Here is a 24,684-nt window from a genome sequence, read left to right as displayed (position 1 = left end):
ACACCCGTCAAAAAAAGACGCACCTTTGAATTCACCTGCAGCTGTGCTCAGTGTTTGAATTCACCTGCAGCTGTGCTCAGTGTTTGAATTCACCTGCAGCTGTGCTCAGTGTTTGAATTCACCTGCAGCTGTGCTCAGTGTTTGAATTCACCTGCAGCTGTGCTCAGTGTTTGAATTCACCTGCAGCTGTGCTCACTGTTTGAATTCACCTGCAGCTGTGCTCACTGTTTGAATTCACCTGCAGCTGTGCTCAGTGTTTGAATTCACCTGCAGCTGTGCTCACTGTTTGAATTCACCTGCAGCTGTGCTCAGTGTTTGAATTCACCTGCAGCTGTGCTCAGTGTTTGAATTCACCTGCTGCTGTGCTCACTGTTTGAATTCACCTGCAGCTGTGCTCAGTGTTTGAATTCACCTGCTGCTGTGCTCACTGTTTGAATTCACCTGCATCTGTGCTCACTGTTGCTTCTGACTTCTGACTGTACCAAGTAAAGTTTTGTTTGTTCCCCCTTCAACATAAAAATGGTCTTAGATTGTAATATCTTTTCTCTTTTCTTTTGTTTCTTTTTTGTTTTCTGTTTTTAAAGAATAAAACAGTAGCCACACCCAGCCAGGGTGTCTGGGACATGCGAGGAAAGCAGTTTTATGCTGGCATTGAAATTAAAGTATGGGCAGTGGCTTGTTTTGCGCCTCAGAAACAATGTAGGGAAGATTTGCTAAAGTGAGTATCCCATTTTCAGCTCAGTAATACCCCTTCTAGATACAAAATATCATCTTTCTGTGTCTGTGCTGGGTACACTGGCACTGAACCCCTGATGCCCACAGTGATGCCTTCTGGCTTTACAGGAAAGACCCTGCACTGTATTGTAAACTGAGAATTCTTTGAGAGTCTGACTCAGCTTCTGCATATTTCAAGTAGGAACTTGTGAAGACATTCACCAGAAGCTGTGAAGTAGACAGAGTAGGAGCAATGCTATTTGGAAAACTCTCCAATTCTTAGGAGAGCCTTCCTATGGGCATTGCACCTTTTCCAGTAAAAATGAAAACTAGCATATTTTTGGCAACTATAACTCACTAGGTGAGCTTGTTTTGCTGAAGGAAAACTGCCTCAGAGTTTTGTCACCTCTTACAGATACACCCTCTGTGTAAGGAAGTCTATGAGAATGGTAACCAAGAAACAGAACTGGGGTGAAATAAAGGAACCCTACAAGACATTGGCAAATATACAAAATCAGTTACTTTGATACTCTGGTGGGTCACACCTTTAGTCCCAGCACTAGGGAGGCAGAGGCAGGTGGGACTCTGCAAGTTTAAGGCAGCCTGGTCTACATAGCAAAGTTCAGGCCAGCTAAGGCTAAGTAGTGAGAACCTGACCTATGCATAGATTTTAGTAATTTCTTAAATCCAAAATTTAAACTTCAAAATGAAAAAAAAGATAATGTTGGTTTCTTAAACCAAATCTGTTACAAGTTTGTTTCTAATTCTAAACTTCCAGACTTGAATATGAAATCATGTTTACATGTTCTGGGTTGAACACAAGCTCACCTACTCTGCCTTTATCAGCCTTATCAAAATATGTCTTGCTGGGCGGTGGTGGAGCACGCCTGTAATCCTAGCACTCTGGGAGGCAGAGGCAGGTGGATTTCTGAGTTCGAGGACATCCTGGTCTACAGAGTGAGTTCCAGAACAGTCAGGGCTATACAGAGAAACCCTGTCTCGAAAAAAACAAATCCAAAAAACAAACAAACAAACAAACAAAAAACCCAAAAAATAGTCTTACCTGAAACTAGGACCCTTTTTTTTTTTTAGCTCTGAATTACTGATTTTATTATTTTAAAAAAATTTTTAAAATATAAATGCTATTCTAGTCCCTAAAGCTCAGCTGAACTATAATTTTTTAGAAATTAAAAATAGGGTTTGAAGGTATAGCTCAGTGGTAGAATGCTTGCTTAGCATACTTAAGGCTCTGGGTTTAACTTCCAGTACCACAAAAAATAGTAATAAAAATTCAGACTGATTTTCTGTTAGCTTACTAATACCAATTGTTCTGTTTTAACTGCAGAGGTACAACTAGCTGCCAGTCTATTTTTGGCAGCTGTGTAGACTTGTGTTTGTTTACATGTAAAAATGAAAGCGCAGTGTACCACTGGTTTTATCTTAACAGGAGTTTCACTGACCAACTTCGTAAAATCTCCAAGGATGCAGGGATGCCCATCCAGGGTCAGCCATGTTTCTGCAAGTATGCTCAAGGTGCAGACAGCGTGGAGCCCATGTTTAAACATCTGAAAATGACATATGTGGGCCTGCAGCTAATAGTGGTGATTTTGCCTGGGAAGACACCAGTATATGGTATGAACACTTGCGGTTTTTTTTGAGACAGTGTTTCTCTGTGTAGCCCTGGCTGTCCTGAAATTCACTTCATAGACCAGGCTGGCCTCGAATTCACAGAGGTCCATATGCCTTTGTGCTAGGATTAAAAGCATGTGTCTTTAGTATAAGAATATAAACACTTAATGTTGAATGAGAGATGATTTCAAGTCCTAGCTAGATTTGACAGAATAAGCTGGGTGACTGCACAGTCCCAGCTGCACATTGTTAGTGGTCTAAGCCACAGTGACTCAGGTGTGCGTATAGGTGTATAGTTCAGTGGCAGAATACTTTGCTTAGCAAGCTCCCTGCAACATTGGAAAATGGTGGGGTTGGGGCACGACGATACTCTTCTTCTTTTCCTTCCCCTCTTCTCCCCCGACCCCTTGCCCTTTCCTTGTTGAGACAAGATCTTATGTAGGCTGACCTTGAACTCTTTCTGTGATAGAGAATAGCCTTGAACAGTGAATCCTCCTGTTTCAAGTGAGCCACATCCAGGCCAAAATTTGTTTCTTATTTTCTGTCTATTCTCAATGGACAGTGAGTGGCCTCTGTTCCATGTAACCACACCCTTCTCACTCTAAGACCCAACTTAGTAGAGCAGACATTGTTTAGAAGGTTGCTGGCCACCATGTTTTTCTCTCCACATCTGGATATAACCAGCCTTACCCAACCTGATGGGAACTACTGTGTAGGCCATCCATAGTCCAGGGAGCTGGAAGGCACAGATTATTCCAGTGAAAAGCACTTAGTATCAGAATGGGGCAGTAGACTGGAGTTGGGGGTGAGGGGGCTGCTGCCTCTAGAAGATGGTATGCTAAGTTTGTATCTGCTGCGAGATGAGTGACACAGTCTCTTCTCTTGGTGACCGTCTGTGTCACCAAGCCCTTAAGTGTCATCGCACAACTCCAGTCCTCTCTGTCTGCTTCTTCTGTTACTTTCTCTTTATCTCTAATGTAGGGGAACAAAGTAAAACTGAGAGGTGTGTATAAACAAAGTAAAACTGAGGGCGGTGTGTGCCCTGAGGAGGGCAGAGCTAGCAGACTAATCCCTTCACCAGACCAGTTCTGAGGGATAAGGAGCGTTAAGGGACCTAGCAAGTGGTGGCAGGCAGCTCCAGAAGGATAAAGGACTTGGGCTGGCTTTCAGAGCTGCAGCCCAGGAGAAGGGAGAGGCTGCTCTGAGGGTTTAGCAGAAAAAGTGCTGGCACCTGGTGCTCCATGTAGCCCTGTGCGCAGGCCATAAATGTGAAATGTCCAGGACTTTCCCCTTTACTCATAGTAATCAGGTGACTAGGCATTTTAAAGGGAGCTAATTTATTGGCTTATTTTTTATAGCGGAGGTGAAACGTGTTGGAGATACCCTTCTAGGTATGGCCACACAGTGTGTCCAGGTCAAAAATGTTGTGAAGACCTCGCCCCAAACCCTTTCCAACCTTTGCCTGAAGATCAACGCAAAGCTCGGAGGGATTAACAATGTTCTTGTGCCTCACCAAAGGTGAGAGCATGACTTCCTTTTCCTACTATTGTTTAAAATCTAAATTATGTGATTTGTGATAAAGAACACACTACACTCGCCAGCCAGATATGATGGTACACACCACCTTCCTTGGAGAAAATAAGGCAGGAGGATCATAGGATCATGAGTTTCATACCAGGCTACATGTCAAGGCCTTCTCTCAAAAAACAAAATGAAAGGAAATTAAAATAGAAACAAACAAAACCCCCGAGGGTTTCTTAGCCAGGTGTGATAGCACTTATTTTAATCCAGGAGTCCAAGGCAGGTGGAAGTTTCAGTTCTAGGCCAGCCTTGTCTACATAGTGAGCTCCAGGCTAGCCAAAGCTACACAGTGAGACCCTGTGTCTCAAAAAGGAAACAAAACAAAATAAAAACCAAGGTTTGAGATGTAGCTCAGTGGTAGAATACTTGCCTAGTGTGTGTAAAGCCCTGGGTTCTATTCCCACCAGTACAAAACAAATAAACAAAGCTGGGCGGTGGTGGCGCATGCCTGTAATTCCAGCACTCTGGGAGGCAGAGGCAGGTGGATCTCTGAGTTCGAGGCCAGCCTGGTCTACAGAGTGAGTTCCAGGACAGCCAGGGCTACACAGAGAAACCCTGTCTCAGAAAAACCAAATCCAAAAAACCAAAAAACCAAACAAAACAAAAAAACAAATAGACAAAACATCTCAAACATGCATCTCAGTGGCTATTTCTTATGTAATGTATGTAAACACATGTACCCACTGCCAGTAAGATTTAGAATATTTCCAGACTCTACCAAGTTCTCTCTTGTCACTCACTCCAAAGCTCACTCCCAGGGCCAGGGCTGTAGCTTACTGGTCTAGTGCTTACTTATGTGAAACCTTGAGTTACCTACCCAAACAGGTAACCCCAAAAGGAACTGTCCCTCTGACCTGTCTGTCGTATAGATTTGTTCACCAGTTGCCTTCTTGTAAGTGGAGTCACTGGGGCAATATGCTCTCTTTGTCTTCTTTTTCCTTTTCCTTTTCTTCTCTTTTTTTCCTTTTTTTCAAAACAGGGTGTCACAGTGTAGCTTTAGCTGTCCTGGAACTCACTATGTAGACCAGGCTGGCCTCAAACTCACAGAGATCTGACTGCCTCTGCCTTCAGAGTGCTGGGACTAAAGGAGCATAGCATTCTGTCCAGCTTATCTTACTTTTCTTAACATTATATGTGTGTAGTTCACTTAACATTGTTGCATTTAAATAATTTTCATTGTTATGAATTATTTTATTATGTAGATAAAAATCACATAATTTTGTCTGTTCTTTGATCAATATAATATATTCATTGTACAGTTCTACAGTATTGATAGATGTAAGCATTGTTTCTCTGGTGTGGGACTCCAGGTGTGGTATTGTTGAATTACAGAGAATAGAGTTACAGAGAATACAAAGATTTAGCCTTAACAGATGCAGTCAGGCATTTTCCAACCTGTCTATCCCAATTTATACTTCCACTGGGAGTTCTAGTCCTTCTATACCATTATCAATACTTGGTAGTATCAGTGCTTTAGATTTTAGCCATTTTTATTAAAAGAAATCATATCTTATTATTTTAATTTGCTTTACCCTGATAGATGATGATAAGCATGTTTAAGGTTAATTTTGGCCATCTTTTGTCAGGAACCAGTTCAGTTCTTTTGTCTGGCTGGCTGGCTATTTTTTTGTGTGTTTTAGGATAGGATATCAGAGTTTCAAGTAGCCTAAAATGGTCTAGAGATAATTAACTGAAGATGATCTTGAACACCTGCCTTCTGATTTAATACTAGTTTGTTTATATATTTATTTGAGACAGAATCTGTACTGTCCAGGTTCGTCTTAAAGTGGAAGGCTTGGTTGGAGAGATGGCTCAACAGTTAAGATCTCTTACTGTTCTTGCAAAGATCCAAGCTCAGTTCCAGGCACCCACATCAGGTAGCTCACAACTATCTGTAACTCTAGTTCCAGGGAATCTGAAACCTCCGAGGACATCTATACATGTAGTGTACATAAACTTACATGGGCACATACATGCAATTAAAAGATGAATCTTTCCAGGCTTGGTAGTGCACACTTGTATTTATTTATTTAAAGATTTATTTAAAGATTTATTTATTATATATAAGCACACTGTAGCTGTCTTCAGACACACCAGAAGAAGGCATCAGATCCCATTACAGATGCTCGTGAGCCACCATGCAGTTTCTGGGAATTGAACTCAGGACCTCTGGAAGAACAGTCAGTGCTCTTAGCCACTGAGCCATCTCTCTAACCCACTGCATACTTTTGTTGTGAGTTGGGCTAGAGTCAGGCGAATTTGGAGTTGGGAGGCAGCCTGGTCTACATAGTGAGTTCCAGGATAGCCAGGATTACATAATAGACCCTGCTTAAGTGATTCTGTTTCACAAATAGCTGAGATTACAGGCTTGTGCTGCTACATCTACATCTGAATGGGGTTGGGGATAAAGACACAGATTTTGTAGGGCTGAGACTGTAGCTTGGTGACAAGCACTTGCCTAGCATTGCACAAGCACATACTCCACACCGCCACCAGGAAAAGAAAGATAAGGGAAGGGAGGGAAGAGAGGGAAGGAGGGCCTGGAAGGAGGAATTTCTGTCCATTGCCTAGGCTGATCCTGAACTTCTGGCTAAAGCAGTTTTAACCTCCTGAGCAGCTGGAACTACAGATGCCACTCCACATGGCTTCTTTGCCTGATTTTATATTGAGTTATGAGATAATTTTATTGATTTGAAGTCACAGTTTTATGTAGTTCTGGTTGTAAGTCTTTGATAACATATAGGTTTTGCAGCTATGTTATGTGTGCTGTGTTTTGTATCATATGCTGATAAACAAATTTATTTTTGTTATTTAATTTGTTATTGTTGTTATTTAATTTTGAGGGAGTTTTAAAGACAGGGTCTCATATAAAGCCCCTGCTGGTCTGAAATTCGCTACATTGACTTCAGGCTAGCCTCAAACTTATAGTAATCCCCCTGCCTCTGCTTCTGGAGTGCTTATCACCATGTCCAGCTCTAAATAGTGACTTTAAAGGAACACTTTGTTGTGCTGCTGTTGGATGTCAGACTGCATCAGCCCTCCACACTGAGCCAATCCCCGGCCTCAGAGATTCCTAGTGAGATCGAGTTCTCTCCACTCCAAGTGATAGGCTTTTGTTTAAGTTTCAACTTGTCAGATTCGTTATGGGGTAACCAAACACCAAGGCAAGATGGTGTTGGGGTCAAGAGAGCACTGGCATGGATTAAGAGATTTGGGGATTGCTGTCTATATGAATTTTTAAGATATCTGGTCCTCAGTTCCTTGTCTATGAAGATAATAACATCCGCCTTTCTACTCCAAAAGACCATTTTTATATGAGCTCTTAGATGTGAGAAGTTTCACTAAGAGCTGTCGTCTGTAGTCTTGGCCATTGCTATATTGGCAGAAGGTGAAGCTGATCTTTGTCCTTAGATAAAAGAACTGGGACACTGAATGAATTTGTATTTTCAACAAATATTTATCAAATGCCAAGTATGAGCTAATCAATGTTCTAGGTACTACTAATGACCAAGACGTAACAAAATTCCTACTCTTTTTTTTTTCTTTTTTAAGATTTTTTTTTACTTATTTTATGTATGAGTGCTCTATCTGCATGTGTACCTGCAGGCCAGAAGAGGGCATCAGATCCCATTATAGATGGTTGTGAGTCACCATGTAGTTGTTGGGAATTGAACTCAGGACCTCTGGAAGAACAGCCATCTCTCCAGCCCCAAAATTCTTGTAGAGATTATATTTGTGTAGGTGTGTATGCAAATAAAATTTAATAAAATATATGGTTTTAAGCCGGGTGGTGGTGGCGCACGCCTGTAATTCCTGCACTCTGGGAGGCAGAGGCAGGCAGATTTCTGAGTTGGAGGCCAGCCTGATCTACAGAGTGAGTTCCAGGACAGCCAGGACTACACAGAGAAACCCTGCCTCAAAAAACCAATATATATATAAATATATATAATGTATAAAATTTAAGAATATATAATATATTATAAATTAATATAGCATAAGTCTGTATGAAACAGATAAGAATGGATTTGATTCCCTTCTCTAAATTCCACAACTTAAAGAGAATTGGTTTTTGGAAGGTTAGTGTTCTTTTTTTTTTGTTTTTGTTTTTATTTAGTTTTTTCCAGACAGGGTTTCTCTGTATAGCCCTGGCTATCCTGGAACTCACTCTGTAGACCATGCTGGCCTCGAACTCAGAATTCCGTCTACCTCTGCCTCCTAGAGTGCTGGAATTATAGGCGTGTGCCACCACCGCCTACCTGACTTGGAAGGTTAGTGTTCTAATGGGCAGAGAGTCCTTGTTTCTAAGATTATACCTGCAGTTATTTCTGCTGATACATTTTTATAGATTCATTGAGTGCCACTGTCTTCTTAAATTCGGACAGGCCCTCAGTGTTCCAGCAGCCTGTCATCTTCCTGGGAGCAGATGTCACTCATCCACCTGCTGGGGATGGGAAGAAGCCTTCTATTGCAGCCGTGGTGGGCAGCATGGATGGCCATCCCAGCCGGTACTGTGCCACTGTCCGGGTACAGACGTCTCGACAGGAGATTGCCCAGGAGCTGCTCTATAGTCAGGAGGTGGTGCAGGACCTGACAAGCATGGCTCGGGAGCTGCTGATCCAGTTCTATAAGTCCACTCGCTTCAAGCCCACGCGCATCATCTACTACCGCGGAGGGGTATCCGAGGGACAGATGAAGCAGGTGCTCCCATCAGCCCAGTGCCATCCTACCAGCACTGGCAGAGCGCCCTCCTTCCTGCCACTAGAGACCTGAGACCCGAGGGATCCTAGGCAAGTTCTCCATGAAACAAAATTCCCCTTCTGTCTCCTAGGTAGCTTGGCCGGAGCTAATAGCAATTCGAAAGGCATGTATAAGCTTGGAGGAAGACTATCGGCCGGGAATAACCTACATTGTGGTACAAAAGAGGCATCACACACGACTCTTCTGTGCAGATAAAATGGAAAGGGTAAGGAGATGTGCTGTAAGTTTCCTCATCTGACTGTGGGGCAAGTAAATGTGGTTTTGAGTAGATGTTTACAGTATCCTCTAAAATGCCTGTGTCTAATAATAATTTAATAAATATATTAACTGCAGTTGAATTTAGATGAATTTAGATGGCTTCTAGAGTTTTGGAGAGGGCATTGGAGAATTGTAGATTAGTTACTTTTGTTATCACTGTAACAAAACACCTGACAAAACCTTTACTTTGGTTCATAGTTTGGAGGTATAGTCTGTCATGACTAGGAAGTCATGATGTCAGGAGCTCCAGGCGGCTGGTTATATCACGTCACAGTCAACAGTCAATACATGTTCAACTCACTTTGTTTTAGTCTGTCTGGGACCACATGACTGGTGTTACAGTTAGAGTGGATCTTCCCACACCAGTTAATCTAGAAGTTGAGTATGGTGGTGCATGCCTTTAATCAGTCTTGGGAGGTAGAAGCAGGTGGTTCTCTATGAGTTCAGGCATATTCTGATCTATGTAGGGAGTTCCAGGGCAGCCAAGACTATAGAAAAAGACCCTGTCTCAAAAAAACAAAACCAAAAGTTAACCTAATCTAGAAACTCCCCATGTTCATGTCGAGAGATTTGTCTCTTAGACAAATGATTCTGGATCCTGTCAGGTCGGCAGTCAGTAGTAACCATCACAAGTTGGTTTGTATCGTTTTGATGGGTGCTGGTTAGAAATGTGTCAGGTACATTATAGTCTAACAGGCAACTTCAAAGTGAGGTGATGATGATGATGATGGTGTATGTGTGTGTGTGCATGCATGTGTGTGTTTTGATGGAGATCAAACCCAGAGTTTCACATGTGGTTTTTGTTGCTTTTTACTGCTGATGCATAAGTGATAGTTTTAGGGTATAAAGCAGAGTCACCTCAGTGATTTTATATCAGTTTAGGGAATTATTGGGGTATCTACTTGGAAGAATTATGATGTCATACTTATTTGATCAAAGGCTTTACTTCTCTAAGCCACAATGAAAATTTATGATAATTTGATTTAAGATTTTTCATTTATGCATGTGTATGTGTGTATGTATGTATGTACATGTGTGTATGTATGCGTGCATATGTGTGTATGTATATATGCATGTATTTACTTACCTATTTGTGTGTGTGTGTGTGTACACATGTGAATGTGTATAGGTGCATGAATCTGTACATGCATACAGAGGTCAATAGGGGGCACTACGTGTCCCCGTCTGCTGTTCTCTGCTTATTCACTTGAGTCAGGCTCTTCCCTGATCCTGGGGCTTGCATTTTCTTGGCTAGGATGGAAGCCAGTTTTTCTTGTCTTGGTCCCACTTCAGACCTAGTGTTACAGGCATTTACTGGACACCAGCCCTCAGGATTATGAAGCCTGTACTACTGAACCATCTCTCCAGCTCCAGATTTTGGAATTGTCAGTTTTATGTTACTGTGAAAGCAATCTGCATTCTGTAGTAACTGTGCTTTAAGGATGCTCTCTTATAGTGTAGCCACTGTTACATGAGTAAACAGTAGGTAGTCTACAGTGTGCTCTACTGCTAAGCTGTGATACTTAGAAGGTTAGATAGAGCCAGGAGGTGGTGGCACACACCTGTAATCCCAGCACTTGGGAGGCAGAGGCAGGCGGATTTCTTAGTTCGAGGCCAGCCTGGTGAACAGAGTGAGTTTCAGGACAGCCAGGACTACATAGAGAAACCCTGTCTCAAAACAAAAACAAACAAACAAAAAAGCTTAGATAATTTAGGTGAAATCTTCATTTATAATGAGCTTATTGGATATAATCCCTTCATAAACCGAACAACATTTGTATTCTTACCTGTGAAATGTGATAGTGGATGAACACCATCTAAGCATGGTAGTTCCAGCAGTTGGGAGGGTAAAGCAAGATCATGAGTTTCAGGCTAGCCTGAGTTATCCTGTCTCCAAAGAAAGAGCAAGTGAAGGAGATGCAGCCAGCATACACAAAAGCCCTGCCTTCAGTGCCTTAGTACATCTCTTCAGTGACACAGCATATCCAAGGCTTGCTTAGGCCGCGTGAGGCCCTGTCGAAAAAACAAAACTCAACAGAAATGGAATAGAATCTATTTCAAGAGGTATGGCAAAGATTAAAATAATAAATGAGTGTTAATTTGGGATATAATTACCAGCCCTTGATAAAAATATTTCTATTTATTTTATTTATGATTTACTATTCATGTTTAAAGCGGGTAAGTTCCACGTGTACAGTACTGGCTGGTTGCTTTCTGGATACTTTTTTTATGATACTATTTTATCTGTGCAGTCCTGCTCTCCTTCAGGCCTAGGAAGGACCACATCTGTTCTGCTGCTGGATCAGCAAGCTTGCTGGCTTCTCCCATTGTTTTCCAGGACAAAAGTTGTTTCTCTTCCAGGAACAAGATGTTTGGTTTTGGTTTCTGAGTTGCAGGAGACTGGAGTTCTTTTCCCCCTCATTCCCAGGTCTGTGAGACAGTTTACATTACATCTGTGTCCTCCAACTGCTCTAGCTCTGACTCAGTGAATTCTTAGACTTTGCTAATGTAGATCATCTGAATGCTTGCTTGAAATTGAAGCAGAAAATACCCTGCCACCCATCCTGTATTGCCATGGTTTCCTCTGTCCAGTGTAAACTTGCTGTCTATGCGCTTACTGTGGAGTAGAGAGGAAATCCAGAACCTGGATTATTTTACCCCTACACTCAGTGCTGGGAATAGAACACAGGGCTTCAAAAAGAGTAGGAAGCAGTTTACCACTGAGCTGTTGCCAGACCCTGACAACAGCTTTCTATCCTACAACTCTGTTCTTTACCATCATTCAGGATCAGTGTTCCAGTTCTTCAATTTGCTTTATACCCTGACCAATATCTCCAGTTTTCTTGCTTGCCCCAAACTCCAAAATACACCTACTTGCTCATTTGCTTTGCTTTGACTCTCTGGCTGATGGGAGTTGCTGGCTGAACAAATAATTTATTCAGCCACAAACCATGTTATAAACACATGAGAGCAAATCTTAGACCTTAAATGTTGCAATTTTTTTCCATTGTTCTATTTCCCATTAAGTGATTGTCTCATTTTTTAAAAGTCCTATCCATGATTTCTTTTTTTCCCCCCCAAGACAGGGGTTCTCTGTTATAGCCCTGGCTGTCCTGGAACTCACTCTGTAGACCAGGCTGGCCTTGAACTCAGAAATCCACCTGCCTCTGCCTCCTAGAGTGCTGGGATTACAGGTGTGTGCCACCACCGCCAGGCCTATCCATGATTTCTTAATGATAACGAAGACCTACCTTCTGCAGTGTAGTGGTGGGCATAGCTGCCTTCCAAATCCTACCTCTACTGTCCGAGATGTTGGGACCTGGAAGGCATGGGTTGTGTTAGTTGCCTACCTACCCTCTACTTTCAACTGAGATCTTGTGCTTCCTTATCTCCTCCCTCACATCTCAGGCTCCTCTCCCCATCTGTGCCTTTGACTCAGCTCTTTCTGCCTCACTAGTTAATTGATTTCCTGTGTACATATGTGTGTGAGTAGGTCAAAGGACAACTTATATCTAGATTCCAGAGACGGAACGCAGGTCCTCAGCCGCTGAGCCAGCTCACAGGCCTTCTTCCTTATTCCATGGCCTTTTCTTCTTGTGTTCCAGAAGTTGTTCAGTTCTTCCTCAATTCTTCCAATCAACATTTGGTAACTGCTCTCCCTCTCACTGGCTACCTGTTCCTTTTTTCCTTTTATAAATTCCCTTTTAGAAAAACAATCACTTGACATGCTGTCTGTTCCCTCACATCAGACTTCATACTGGGATTTTCAGGAAGTAGGAAGTTGAAGAGAGCTAAAATCATGCCTCCGTGCCTTGTTCCTCTCCGACCAGGTCAGATTCCCACAATGATCTCTTAGCCACACCTCAGACAGCACAGCCTTCTCTGGCTTTAGCAATATGAATTACCAGGCTTCCCACCTGCATCTGCAGTCAGATTCCCTTTACTTAAAAAAATTAGACTTGTTTATCTTATTGTGTGTGTATGAGTGTTTTGCTTCATGTATGTATCTGCAGCACATCCGTGCCTGATACCTGCAGGGGTCAGAGGAGCTTGGGAGCCAGATCCATGGGGCCAGGGGTTACAGATGTTTGTGAAGAGTGTGAATTCTAGGAATCCAGCCATCCCTCTAGCCCCTCCCTGACTCCTTCCTGTTCTCAGCTTGAATTCATCCACTTTTCTAGGTTCTCTTGCTTATCAACACCAAATCCACATTCCTACCTTATACTGCTCTGTCTGACTCCCGATTTGTACTTTGAATTATCTACCAGATATTTTCCCTTAGGTGCTCTGTGAGCATTATATCAGTCTCCACAGACCCTGCTGTGTAGTAGTGATAACAACAACCCATCTTTGTGGCTTACAGCTATTCATTTCTTGCTCATATTGCACATTCACCATGGCTGTGCTGCAGCGGTGACCCTGTTGTCCTCCTTTTGGGACCTAGGCTGACAGAGCCTATCTGGGGCCTTGCCAGTCAGTGTAGCAGAAGGGAAAAAAGAAGAGACAAGCCGAGTGCTGACTCTTAAGGCTTCTGCCCAGAAGTCACACATTTTGGGCCACGTTTTGTTCTCAAAGCAATTGACACGGCCACTCCTGTGGTAGCTTGGTGGAACTTTATAATCTTCCCCAGGGAGGGGCACAGAAATATTTGGCAGCAGTGGTACAGTCTACTATAGGCATGTCAAGTAAAATACGTCTAAACCTCCCACTTACTGCTTAATCCCCATCCAAAACCTCTCCTACTTCTCCTTAGATTCAGTTGCTTGGCATCACTGTGTTTTATGTTAGCCAAACTAGAGAGTCATTTTAAATTCTTCTCCTGCCTTATTGTCCCTGCCGTGTCCAGTTTGCCGAATAGTCTCCTGTGTCCTGACCCCAAATCTCTCTCTCCTCAAGTGTTTTCACCACTTCCCTAGGCGGAGACTTGTGGCAGTCTGTCGCCTTTCCTTTCCGCCTCCATCCTGCTCTGGGGTTGGGCTCTAAAGCCCACCCGCTGCGCTGCTCTGAGTGTTCTCCACTGATGAAGACACCTTCCTTTGCTCCTTCATGTTTTCCCTGGGGAGCCAAAACACACACTCATTTCTTCTTCTGCTGTGTCCTCATTGTGTCTCCCATTTCCACTGCATTCCTTTTTCTGGAATGAGCACATCCATCCCAGTCCTTTTTGTTGTTAATGTTAAGTTATACTGTAAGTGCCTGTTTTAGATTATAGTTGGACTTTATGATTCAGACTAATCAATGTAGTTCTGTTTACACCGAATCTTTTTTTTTTTTAATGGTGTTGGACATTGAATCTATCCCCAGGCCCCTTTTGCCTTTTATTTTGAAACAGGGTCTCACTAATTTACCTAGGTTGATCTTGAAGTCACTCTGTAGCTTGAGCAATCCTTAACTTTGAGAGCCTCCTGCTTCCATTTCCTGAGTGGCCAGGCTCACAGGTTGGTGTCACCAGAAAAGTCTTCTGTTCTCAACCTTTTTCTGACCTTAACTTTTGGTTAAGCAACAATGACAGGAATTTCTTGCTTATAATTTTGCCTCTTCCAGGGTACCATAGAAATATGAGTAGAAATGTGTAGCTTTTGAGTTTGGCTTTTCTTATTTAGTATAGTATATTGAAGTGTTACCCTTTGCTGTGTTCAGACATGACAATTGGGCGAGCTACAGTTTATCCATGTGTCCCTGGGTTCAGGGTGCATCTAGCATTTTCAGACTTTATCCCATTTTATTTATTCTTTTATTAAGAGACAGTGTCTTAGGGTTTTACTACTGTGAAAAGACACCATGACCAATGCAAGTTTTATAAAAGACAACATTTAATTGGGGCTGGCTTACAGGCTCAGAGGTTCAGTCCATTGTCATCAAGGCAGAAACATGGCAGCATTCAGGCAGATATGGTACAGGAGGAGCTGAGTGTTCTACATCTTCATCTGAAGGCTGCTAGTGGAAGACTGACTTCCAGGCAACTAGGGTGAGGGTCTTAAGCCCACACCCACAGTGACACACCTACTCCAACAAGGCCACACCTCCTAATAGGGCCAATCATATACAAACCATCACAGGCAGTGTCTTGCTGTGTACCCAAGATGGCCTCCAACTTGCAACCTTCATGCCTTAGCCTCCTGAGTGCTGAGAGTTCTGGTGTGTGCTACCATACCAGGCTCCCCTCCCTTTTCAACTCCTCCTTAAACTATAAGATGTAGTGTGACTGCACCCTCCCTACCAGCAATTCTAGTACCTTTACCTGTATCACTTTATACCAAAGTGCTGTGTCGTGGAAGTCCATTCTTTCATCCATCCTGCCTTTGCCTCTTGGACTCAACATTTGCAAAGCCTAGCTTGGGTGCTCAAGCGATAATTGTTGAGTGCAGTGTGCCTGGTTTCCATTCCTATATCAGACAGATAGAGCTTTAGGTTTTCATCTGTAGAACCCCAGAGTTTATTTTTGTTGTTTTGTTTTTGGATTTTTTGTTTTATTTTGTTTTTTCAAGATAGGGTTTCACTGTGTATCCCTTGCTAGCCTGCAACTCACTCTGAAGACCAAGCTAGCCTCAAAATCAAAGATCTCTCTGCCCCTGCCTCCTGAGTGCTGGCATTGAAGCCATGTGTCACTACCACTCGACATCCCTAGAGATTTTTTAAAAAGAGGTTCTGTGGTTAAATACGTTTGGAAACACCATCTATTCTCTTGTCTTCTTAAATATCATACCCAATTAAACAGTGGTTTTGGGAAATTACACATTAAAAAAGCCTGTGTGTGTGTGTGTGTGTGTGTGTGTGTGTGTGATTAGACTCTGAAGCCACAGCCTCACATGTTGCAGGCATGTGCTATCCTCTGAACTATATTTCTCTCTCTAAAAAAGCCTTATAAACTGTTCCTTAATGAAAAAAATCCTCAAATTTGACAAAAAACAACTTAAGCACACTGTAAAAACTAATATTCCTACAGAACACACTTTCAGGGAAGAGGCTAGACCCAGTATGTACTTGTTTCTCTTATTCACAGGGGATATAAGACTCCATAGTGGATGCCTGAAACACACATACACCACAAACACACATATACACATATACACTGTACACAACACATATTCACACACAACATATATACACATACCCCACATGCATAAACATACAACACATACACATCACATACATACATGCAACATATATGTATATGTATATACAACATATATATACAACAAACACACACCACACACAACATACACATATACAATATACACACACATACACTTTTTTCTAAACATTCATACCTGTTGTAGCATTGAAATTATAAATTAGGCATAGTAAAGATCAATAATAATAAAAGAAAGCTATAAACTGTAATAAAGTTATGTGAATCAAACATGGTGTCTCAAACCTGTAATCTTAGCACTCAGGAGACTGAGATAAAAGACTGTGAGTTTAAGACCATCCATACTACTAAATGGCAGGCCATCCTAAGGATACCACAAATATTGTCTCAAAAAACAAATGCAGAGGTAACAAAAGCAACATGTGTCATTGTCTCTCTCAAAACATCTCCATTTCCCATTGCACTGTGCTAATATTTTGAGCATTGGCTGACCACAAGTAGCTGAAGCCATAACTTGAAATAAGCAGGAATTACTGTAACTCAGGTTTACTTTCTCTGGTTCAGCTAGATGCCCAAGTTTGATATGAATTTGAAGGAAGCCTGCTCTGTATTCCAAGTTCTTATACGCATTGTTGTGTGATTCACAGCTGAAGGAAGGAGGAGTAGTTGGAAAGAAATCAAATGAGCCCTGTGGAAACACATGCCTCTGTACTATTAAACTTTCTCATAGTAAAGCAGACAGAAACAAAATTTGATTCGTTCCTGTTCAGTGCATTTCTGGAGTGTCCCACTCCCCTTTCTAGAACCATGGGGTTTTAGAAATGTGAGAGGTCATGTCCTGATTTTTTATAGATGATTAGATTGAGGCACAAAGATGTTCTGTTTTGTTCAAGGCTCTGAGTACTGGCCTGGCTCTGAACATCTTCTCAATCTCCATGTCAACAGAGGCTTCTGACAATCATGTGCTAGAACTTCTCTCTCTCTCTCTCTCTCTCTCTCTCTCTATATATATATATATATATATATATATATATATATATATATATATATACACACACACACACACACACACACATATATATATATACATATACATATACACATACACATGCACATGCATGTACACAGGACTGAGCCTATAAACATTAGTTTTGTTGAACCTGGTGAACCAGTTTGAAGACTTTCATCTTATCTTTTACTGAAGGCTGTGTGTGTGTGTCAGGGGTCCTTTTCTCTCAGGTGAGCAATGGAGATAATTTTTTTCTGGGAACGTTTGTCTTTTTTCTTTGTTGCAGTGCTGCAGATTGAACCAGGGTCTTCCTCACGCTCATGCTAAGCAAGCACTCTATATGAGCTACATTTCTACTCCTTAAAGCTGTTTCCCCCTTCTCTGCATACAGAGGGTCATCTATAAACATGTGGCAATATTAATGCACACAACTATAGATAAAGCTATTATTTGGATTCCCCAAAAAGGCTCTGGAGACTTGTTTGAGATATGCTTTTAGGATAAAAGGCTGGGCTAAGGAAAAGTTACAAAGAGACCCAACTTTTTTTTTTTTTATTTTAGTTAGAGACAGGCTCTCACACTGTAGTCCAAGCTGACCTTGCTGACCTTGAACTCAGAACAATCCTCCTGCCTCTGCTTTCCAAATGCTGAGGTTATAGGTATGAATCACCACGTCTGGCTTAACATTTTGAATTAATCTAGTTTTGAGACTTCACATAACAGCAATCTACTAACTTATTACCAACTAATGTGTTAAAGGAAAGAAGTGGTCTTAAACCAGCTTGCTACTCAGATGGTTAATTCTATTTTTAAAAATTGTGTTTTTTTTTTTAACAGGTAGGGAAAAGTGGCAATGTCCCAGCAGGCACTACGGTGGATAGCACCATCACACATCCATCTGAGTTTGACTTTTACCTCTGTAGTCACGCAGGAATTCAGGTAATTTGGAAGCTAGTCCAGATCTTTGACCTGATAAGAAAGTATCTGCCAGCTCAGCAGCTAGCCTGAGTAGACTTGTCGTTAAATGCTGTGCCCTGCTTTGTTAACTGCCTTGTTTCAGGACTGCTATGCAGGGATTTACGTGTCAGTGTAGGGTGAGGCGGAAACACTGTCGAGCTTCATAACTGGATTTCAGCTCCTCTTGTCTCTTAGGAAGCCCAGTCCTGCTAGAAAGGTATTCATCCTAACCCTCTCCCCCCAGGGGACCAGCCGTCCTTCCCATTACCAGGTCTTGTGGGATGACAACTGCTTCACTGCAGATGAACTACAGCTCCTGACTTACCAGCTCTGTCACACCTACGTGAGGTGCACACGCTCAGTCTCCATTCCTGCCCCTGCATATTATGCCCGGCTTGTAGCATTCCGGGCAAGGTATCATTTGGTGGATAAAGATCATGACAGGCAAGTTCCTCAATAAAAATCTCTTCCTGTTGTAGAAGCATGTTTTTAAGATTTAAACGTCCTTTTAAGGTTTAGCCTTCAAGGAACAATTAAAACTGCACGAGGCTTTGAGAACTTTTAAAGTGACTTTTGGTCCAAGAAGTACTCAAGCTTGTTTAAACTTGTGTCTCTAACGGAGTCTCATTTGGAGCTGCCTGTGTTTTTCACATAGAACTAACTGCATTTCAGTTCTGCTGAGGTCCCAGGCAGCCTCAAAACGTGGTGGGCAGAGCACCCTGGCTCTAGTCAGAGTAGTCACAGACTATGCATTCTTCTTCCTGCATGAAGCAGTCCTACCTAGCTCATTTTGCTTCCAGTACAATTCAGAGTTGATCAGAGTAAGTCAGGACTTATTGGGAAACAGAAGAGGTGATTATGTTCATTCCCAGATAGGCATCTCAAGAGACTCAGACATTTTTTTTTTTGACTCAGACATTTTGACTTGTTACTGAGGTACTAATAAATGGCTAAACAAGCTCTTTGCATTAACTTTCTTTCCCAAATGGCCGTTTGTGAAGTGTAGCAGTTTCTGGGCTCTTCCCCAAGTCTCAATTCAGTTGCTAAATAGTAGACATTCCACTGCAAGTCTATTTCTGTAAGAGAGTAAAAAATACACTATTACAGAAAGCACCCAGCTGTGGCTTCACACTTTGCATTCTTTAATATATGTGCAGTCATGCAATACATTTATTCCATACTATATGCCTAGTACTGTGCTAGATACTAGAAAATGATGAGATTAGTAAGCCATGTTTCTTGCCTGTGGGGATTTTGTTTCAGTATGGAGGTAATAAAGGTGAATATAAAACTGACAAGTGGTCTAACTCATTGTAGATAGCCATGCAGTGGGAAATCAGAAGAAAGGTTACTAGAGACTTTATAGCTGGGTGGACAGGGCTTAGCTTTACAAAGGAAAAAGCATTTTCCAGGCTGGGGGAATAGTAGAAATAAAGGAGAGAGAGAGCAAGTGACATTTTTGGATAGTCATTAGTTTTCTTTGGCTGGAGCATGTTAAAAGGGAATAGCAGGGCTTGGAGTGGAAAACTGTGTTGGAGCAAGATTGTGTTTGCTAAATGCAAAAGCTGTCCCTGGGCTGGAGCGCTGTGAGTACAGGAGCAGAGGGTGGGGTCAGAGATGGCTGGGCTAACCTCAGCATTCAAAGAGAAAGGTTGGGGGCCACGGGGGTGGCTCTATGGTGAGCACAGCGCTCAGCGCACGTGAAGCCCCAGATCGAATCCTCAACACCCAAAAGGGCATGGTTTGTTAGACCCCAGGGTCCAGGGTACCCCACGATGAATGCATAGAACCTGTGATCACTCTGCTAGGCCCAAAGGCTCATTAATGTAGGGAACAGTGTTAGAAAGTGGGAACAAGGAGGTCCTCACCTCAAAGGCCAGGGATCTCGGTGAGCGTGAGGCCAGCGAAGTTACATAGTGAGATCCTGTCTCAAAAGAGGAGGGGAGGGGAGAGAAGAATACTTTTTCTTGAAGACTTCATCCCAGTAAAGAATACCTGGGAATATCTAGAAATTTCCCAACTAACAATTCCATTTCCATTGTGTCTAATACTGTAAAAGAAAAGCACAGTATTCTGTGAAAACATATTCTAGGTGACCCTGGCCTGGAGTTTGACATTAGAGAAGTTTCTAAGAGAGGCATGACTTGTAATTGAAGCTTGAAGAACGAGTAGAGACCAAACAGACAGAGGGCAGTGAAGTCCTTACGTACATGCTATCGAACACTTGGTTTTCGAACACTTGGTTTTCATGAACATTAGTTAATTATTGCAGCCATCCATTAAATAAGTTGTACTGTATTTTTCAGTTGAACGAAAGTGTCTAAGGAAACATAGATTGTTTGAGTAGCTCAGGTTTGAGCCAAGATGTTCTTGAATACGAGACTGTTTGTGCTTTTGAAACATGGAGGTTTCAAGTAGTCTTCTGCTAATGCCTGGTTTCTTATTTTGTTCTCATTATAGTGCGGAAGGCAGTCACGTGTCAGGACAGAGCAATGGCCGGGATCCTCAAGCCTTGGCGAAGGCTGTGCAGATCCACCACGATACCCAGCACACTATGTATTTTGCCTGAGAGTCTTGGAAAAGAACTCAACCAATTTGGCATCCCACACATCCTCAAGATGTTTCAGATGCCTACTGCCTCTCTTAGTGCCACAGTGATTTCAGGTGGTCCCTGCCAGCAGCTCAGAATAGTTGCACTGAATCTGTACTCTGCAGCCCTGTCTGATGCATCAACAAAATTGAGCCATTTTTTTTAAATGAAATAGATACTCATAGATTATGTTTTCTGATGCACTGGGCAGAATTTTTACCTCAACATGAGAAGGCTGATCAGCCTTGACTTTCTAAAGGACTTTCCAATAAGGGTTTCTATGGGATACTTTGCTAGCTGTGGTATTCACCGCATCTAGTCTTCTAAGAGGAGTGTTTGCTTTTCTCTGTGTTTATTGTGCTTATGTCGGAGAGGGAAACCAAATGGCCTGTGTTATTTTCATGTAGCCGTTTAACTGGGCGGGTCCCTAGGCTCCCTGTTAGAGACTTCCGACTGACACTGTAAATGCCTCTAAGGAGCATTAGTTTTTGAAAGTTTTACAGAACTCTGTTACCTTCACTGCTTTATCTTACTGATCTCTTCGGGCCTGAGCTGTGGAATACAGGCTGCCCGGCAATTGCACTATATTTGGCTGCAGATTCGAACAAGCAGTTCCCTTACTTGGCTGACTTTTGTGAATCTGTGACAGAAGCAGATGTGATGCGTGTCACGGGGACAGATAACACTGCCATGGTAAAAAGTACCCATGTTCTCCATATTTGGAAAAAGAAAATTAGCTTTTAGTATTTTTCCACGTCTTCAAAAGTGCCCGTTTTTATGCTGCTGTGTGGTGTGCTAGATCTAAACGATCTTTAAACTTCTCTCATAGAAAGTTAACGTTGGCAATAAGCATTTTTAAAGTCCCTGTCCTTTCTCTTCCTAATGTAGTTTTCTAGATGAAATTTCAGTATGATTTTATCAACTATTTCTTATATATCATAACTTGGATATTCTGAAACCAGTTTATAAAGACACAGATTTCAATATCACTTTAAATAATTGTTTTTTAAAACAACAACAACAAAAAAACAATAAACAAAACCTATTTTATAGTCAGTGTCCTGTCACTTTAAAAAAAAAAAAGCTGGAGCCAGGATGCGTTTTGATTGGTCAGGCTTTGCTGTGTATAAGGCGCATTGAGCAGTACTGCTCTTGAAAAGAACATACCATCCAGTAAAAAACTAGTTTCCCTTGGAATCAAGGCTGCACACACAGCTGCTTACAGGACAGCCCGAAATGTGCTTGGTGGCTTTGCCTTTCTCTTTTTCAAATGAAACTCTGTAGAAGAAGTTGATTGTTTTTTCTTTTTCTGTAATCGATTCTAGATTCCCTCACAGGAAGACAAGATTCCTTTTCTTGTCCAAACAAAGGGAATTGATGTAAAGCAAGTATCAGTTAGAACATAGGGAAAATATATTCTGTATTTAGTGTAGATAATACTTTGTAAAGGACAAGCGTTACATAGTTAAGGTAGTTCCACCCATGGTTTCCAGTCCACATTTTACTCTAACCTGGAAGGGCAAGGAGTGAAAGGTAAGAGGCTCTATGTAGAGCCACACTCCTCATCGCTGAGGAGGGTGCTGGGGAAGAGATGGACACAATATGCTAAAGTCAATTTTGCAATCTCTATGTAGAAACCATTGGTGGGAAACACTGGATCAGATGTAAAGGGTGTTTGCTTGAAGTCAGTGGTTGATCCAAGGTTCAAATCTGTTAAATGAGCCCTCTCATAATCCAAGCAATATAAAGCACTGTTTCCCTTCAGTTGTTTCAACAAGGGTGAAATACATTAATGTTTACATTTCTGTGTGCTGTCGCTCAGCAGTGCCACCAGTGTTTGCTGAGACTGGTCTCTGAGAGAGTTTATAATGTCCATCTAATCTTAGAGGACACAAGGATGGGTACAGATATCTTAATCTCTGCAGACAGTGGGGAAAAGCAAGTCCTGTGGCTGAAGTACAACATAGGAGTGAAGAGACAGCAGATGTCCGTTCCCTAAGATTTTCCTTTTTTGCAAATACCTCACTTGGACAATACAAATCAGGACATGTTGATGAATGGCTGACTGCCGCTTTCATTCACACCTGTTCAGGGAAAGCACAGAAAATATTCTGCAGCACAGCCACTCTGGATCCAAGAGGAAGGGGGGGAAAGGAAGCATTTTTAGGAAAAGGAAAACTTGCCTGGAGTCTGTGATGTGAAGAACTCTTGGTGGCTGGCAGCTCAACAGAAACACCATACCTGCCCTGGCGTGCCTAGGGCTCGCTTGTTGACAATGCACAGAAGAAACTCTTGCCATCTTCCCACATGATGGAGCAGTGAGCAAGCTGTGTGCCCTGAAGCTCCATCCACACTGCTGCAACTGGGTTCTAAGTTTGCCCAGGAACAATATTCCTGAAACATCACTGTCAGTCCTAGTATGCTGGGGTGAATCAGTGTGGAGCTGGAGGAAAAGCCAGGAGACCAGCATTTGCAGGAAAACAGTGCCAATAAGCATATGATGCTGTTGTTCTGGGCAAGTGGAAAGAAATATGGAAGAGTTAGGATCACTGGGGGAAAACTTGCTAAGGGTTGAACAGTCAGGAGGTGATCACTGTAGAATCGAAACTGCAGTAATACCATCACAAGCAAATCTGAATGCATAGTTTTAATTTAACTAGGGTTGGCAATTCAAATAAGTACCCTCCCGCCCTTCTCCCAAAAACCGACTGAATTGTTATGCATGTGTCAATCAATGGGAGGTGTGCATTATCTAGGAGTAGTGTTAGGCTGTTTGGTTCTTTTACACACAGCCTATTTAGGTACTGTCATGTAGTGTGGAAGATTTTGGTGTAGTGACTCTAAAGAATGACAGTTTGGGGCTAGGGAGCATGGGACGTTAAGAATGGGCAAGACCCAAATGCTGAACCAATTATGTTTTGTTGTTGTCAGTGGTTGAATCCTGAGCTGATGAGCCAGCGTTCTGGGCAGGCGAACCACATTTGCTCTTACTGTAAGTTCTATATGCCGCTCTACTATAAGTTCTATATGTACGCATCAAAGATGATGACGTACAAGCAGGCATGTTCTAAATGGTCTGTACCTTAGGATCTGGGGTCCAGTCCACATCCTAGATCAAAGCCTACCCACCTGGCTCAGCTACCTTTTCCTTCCCATGGAAAAAGGCAATGCACTGTTATAACCAGGCTTGCCCTCGCTACGCCATCGTGGTTACCCTCCACGGATATGCTCTAACAGTCTCTTGCTCCGTAGCAAGGTGGCTGCTCTGCTTTCATTTTAAGAACGCGGAGGTTAAGGGCATCATACTAAGACTGCTTCAACTCCAAGAATTAAAGGAAAGATCTTTATTGCTCAACCATTTTCTTATTCCTTCCTACTGACATATTGATATTCTTTCTGTGTCTACTGGCTGAAAATGTTTTGTGTTTGTTCATCTGACTAATGGTATGTTTTTTGTATGGTTAGACTTGTAATGTTTTAAAATGTATTTTATTACGTTGGACTGGATGTTTGTCTCCAGCAATATGGGGTACTTCTAAGCTATTAAGGAAGGGTTTGTAACCCTACGTGAGATAAGATAACAGTTGTTTAAATTTTGCAAAGGTTTTGTTATTGTTACTGGTTTTGGTTTGGTTTTTTTTTTTTTTTTTTTTTTTTTTTTTGGCCTGCAGGGATATTTTGTGTTCATGTGTCCAAAAAGCGGGGAGGGGAATAAATTGGCATTCTTGTGCTAAAAGTTGTTTTTTTTTTTTATCAGTTGTATAGTAAATATGGAACACACTGTAATGGCATCATACATAGCTACTTTAAACAGTATCATCTATTTGAGAAATTGGACAAAAAAAGTAAGTGTGCTTAATTTCTGGGTCCCCCTATATTTAGTAATTGCATTTGGGAATTTTTGAAGGATTCCAAGAACACATACAGAAACTTTGACAATATTCATCAAGGTTCTAGGTACTGCTCTTAATGGTTAGCTCTGGTTAATATCTTAAAGAAACATTGAGGTAATCCCAGAATTTAGGAGACCAAAGCAGGAAGATTATTTTGATTCTGAGTCTAGCCTGGGCCTTCAAGTGGGATCCTATGTATTAG

The 24,684-nt window shown here is 42.0% G+C and overlaps 1 protein-coding gene across 2 annotated transcripts in view; it reads left to right on the top strand.

The window, feature by feature from the left end:
- LOC127681284 (protein argonaute-4) overlaps positions 1-24,237 on the top strand; it is a 47,162-nt gene extending 22,925 nt beyond the window's left edge. Inside the window, exons 11-18 of one of the 2 annotated variants that reach the window (XM_052177372.1) lie at positions 585-718; positions 2,162-2,346; positions 3,702-3,861; positions 8,307-8,622; positions 8,753-8,887; positions 17,880-17,981; positions 18,244-18,443; positions 20,460-20,652. In XM_052177372.1, the coding sequence (XP_052033332.1) occupies positions 585-718; positions 2,162-2,346; positions 3,702-3,861; positions 8,307-8,622; positions 8,753-8,887; positions 17,880-17,981; positions 18,244-18,443; positions 20,460-20,568 (1,341 nt within the window). In that variant the 3' untranslated portion in view covers positions 20,569-20,652. Of the gene's footprint in view, positions 1-584; positions 719-2,161; positions 2,347-3,701; positions 3,862-8,306; positions 8,623-8,752; positions 8,888-17,879; positions 17,982-18,243; positions 18,444-20,459 lie in introns of both variants that reach the window. The other variant, XM_052177373.1, reaches the window with a different exon arrangement.
- The last annotated feature ends 447 nt before the right edge of the window (positions 24,238-24,684 follow it).

The sequence above is a fragment of the Apodemus sylvaticus genome, chromosome 3 (assembly GCF_947179515.1).
Source record: "Apodemus sylvaticus chromosome 3, mApoSyl1.1, whole genome shotgun sequence".
Taxonomy (NCBI): Eukaryota; Metazoa; Chordata; class Mammalia; order Rodentia; family Muridae; genus Apodemus; species Apodemus sylvaticus.
This window is presented reverse-complemented; position numbering and strand designations above follow the sequence as displayed.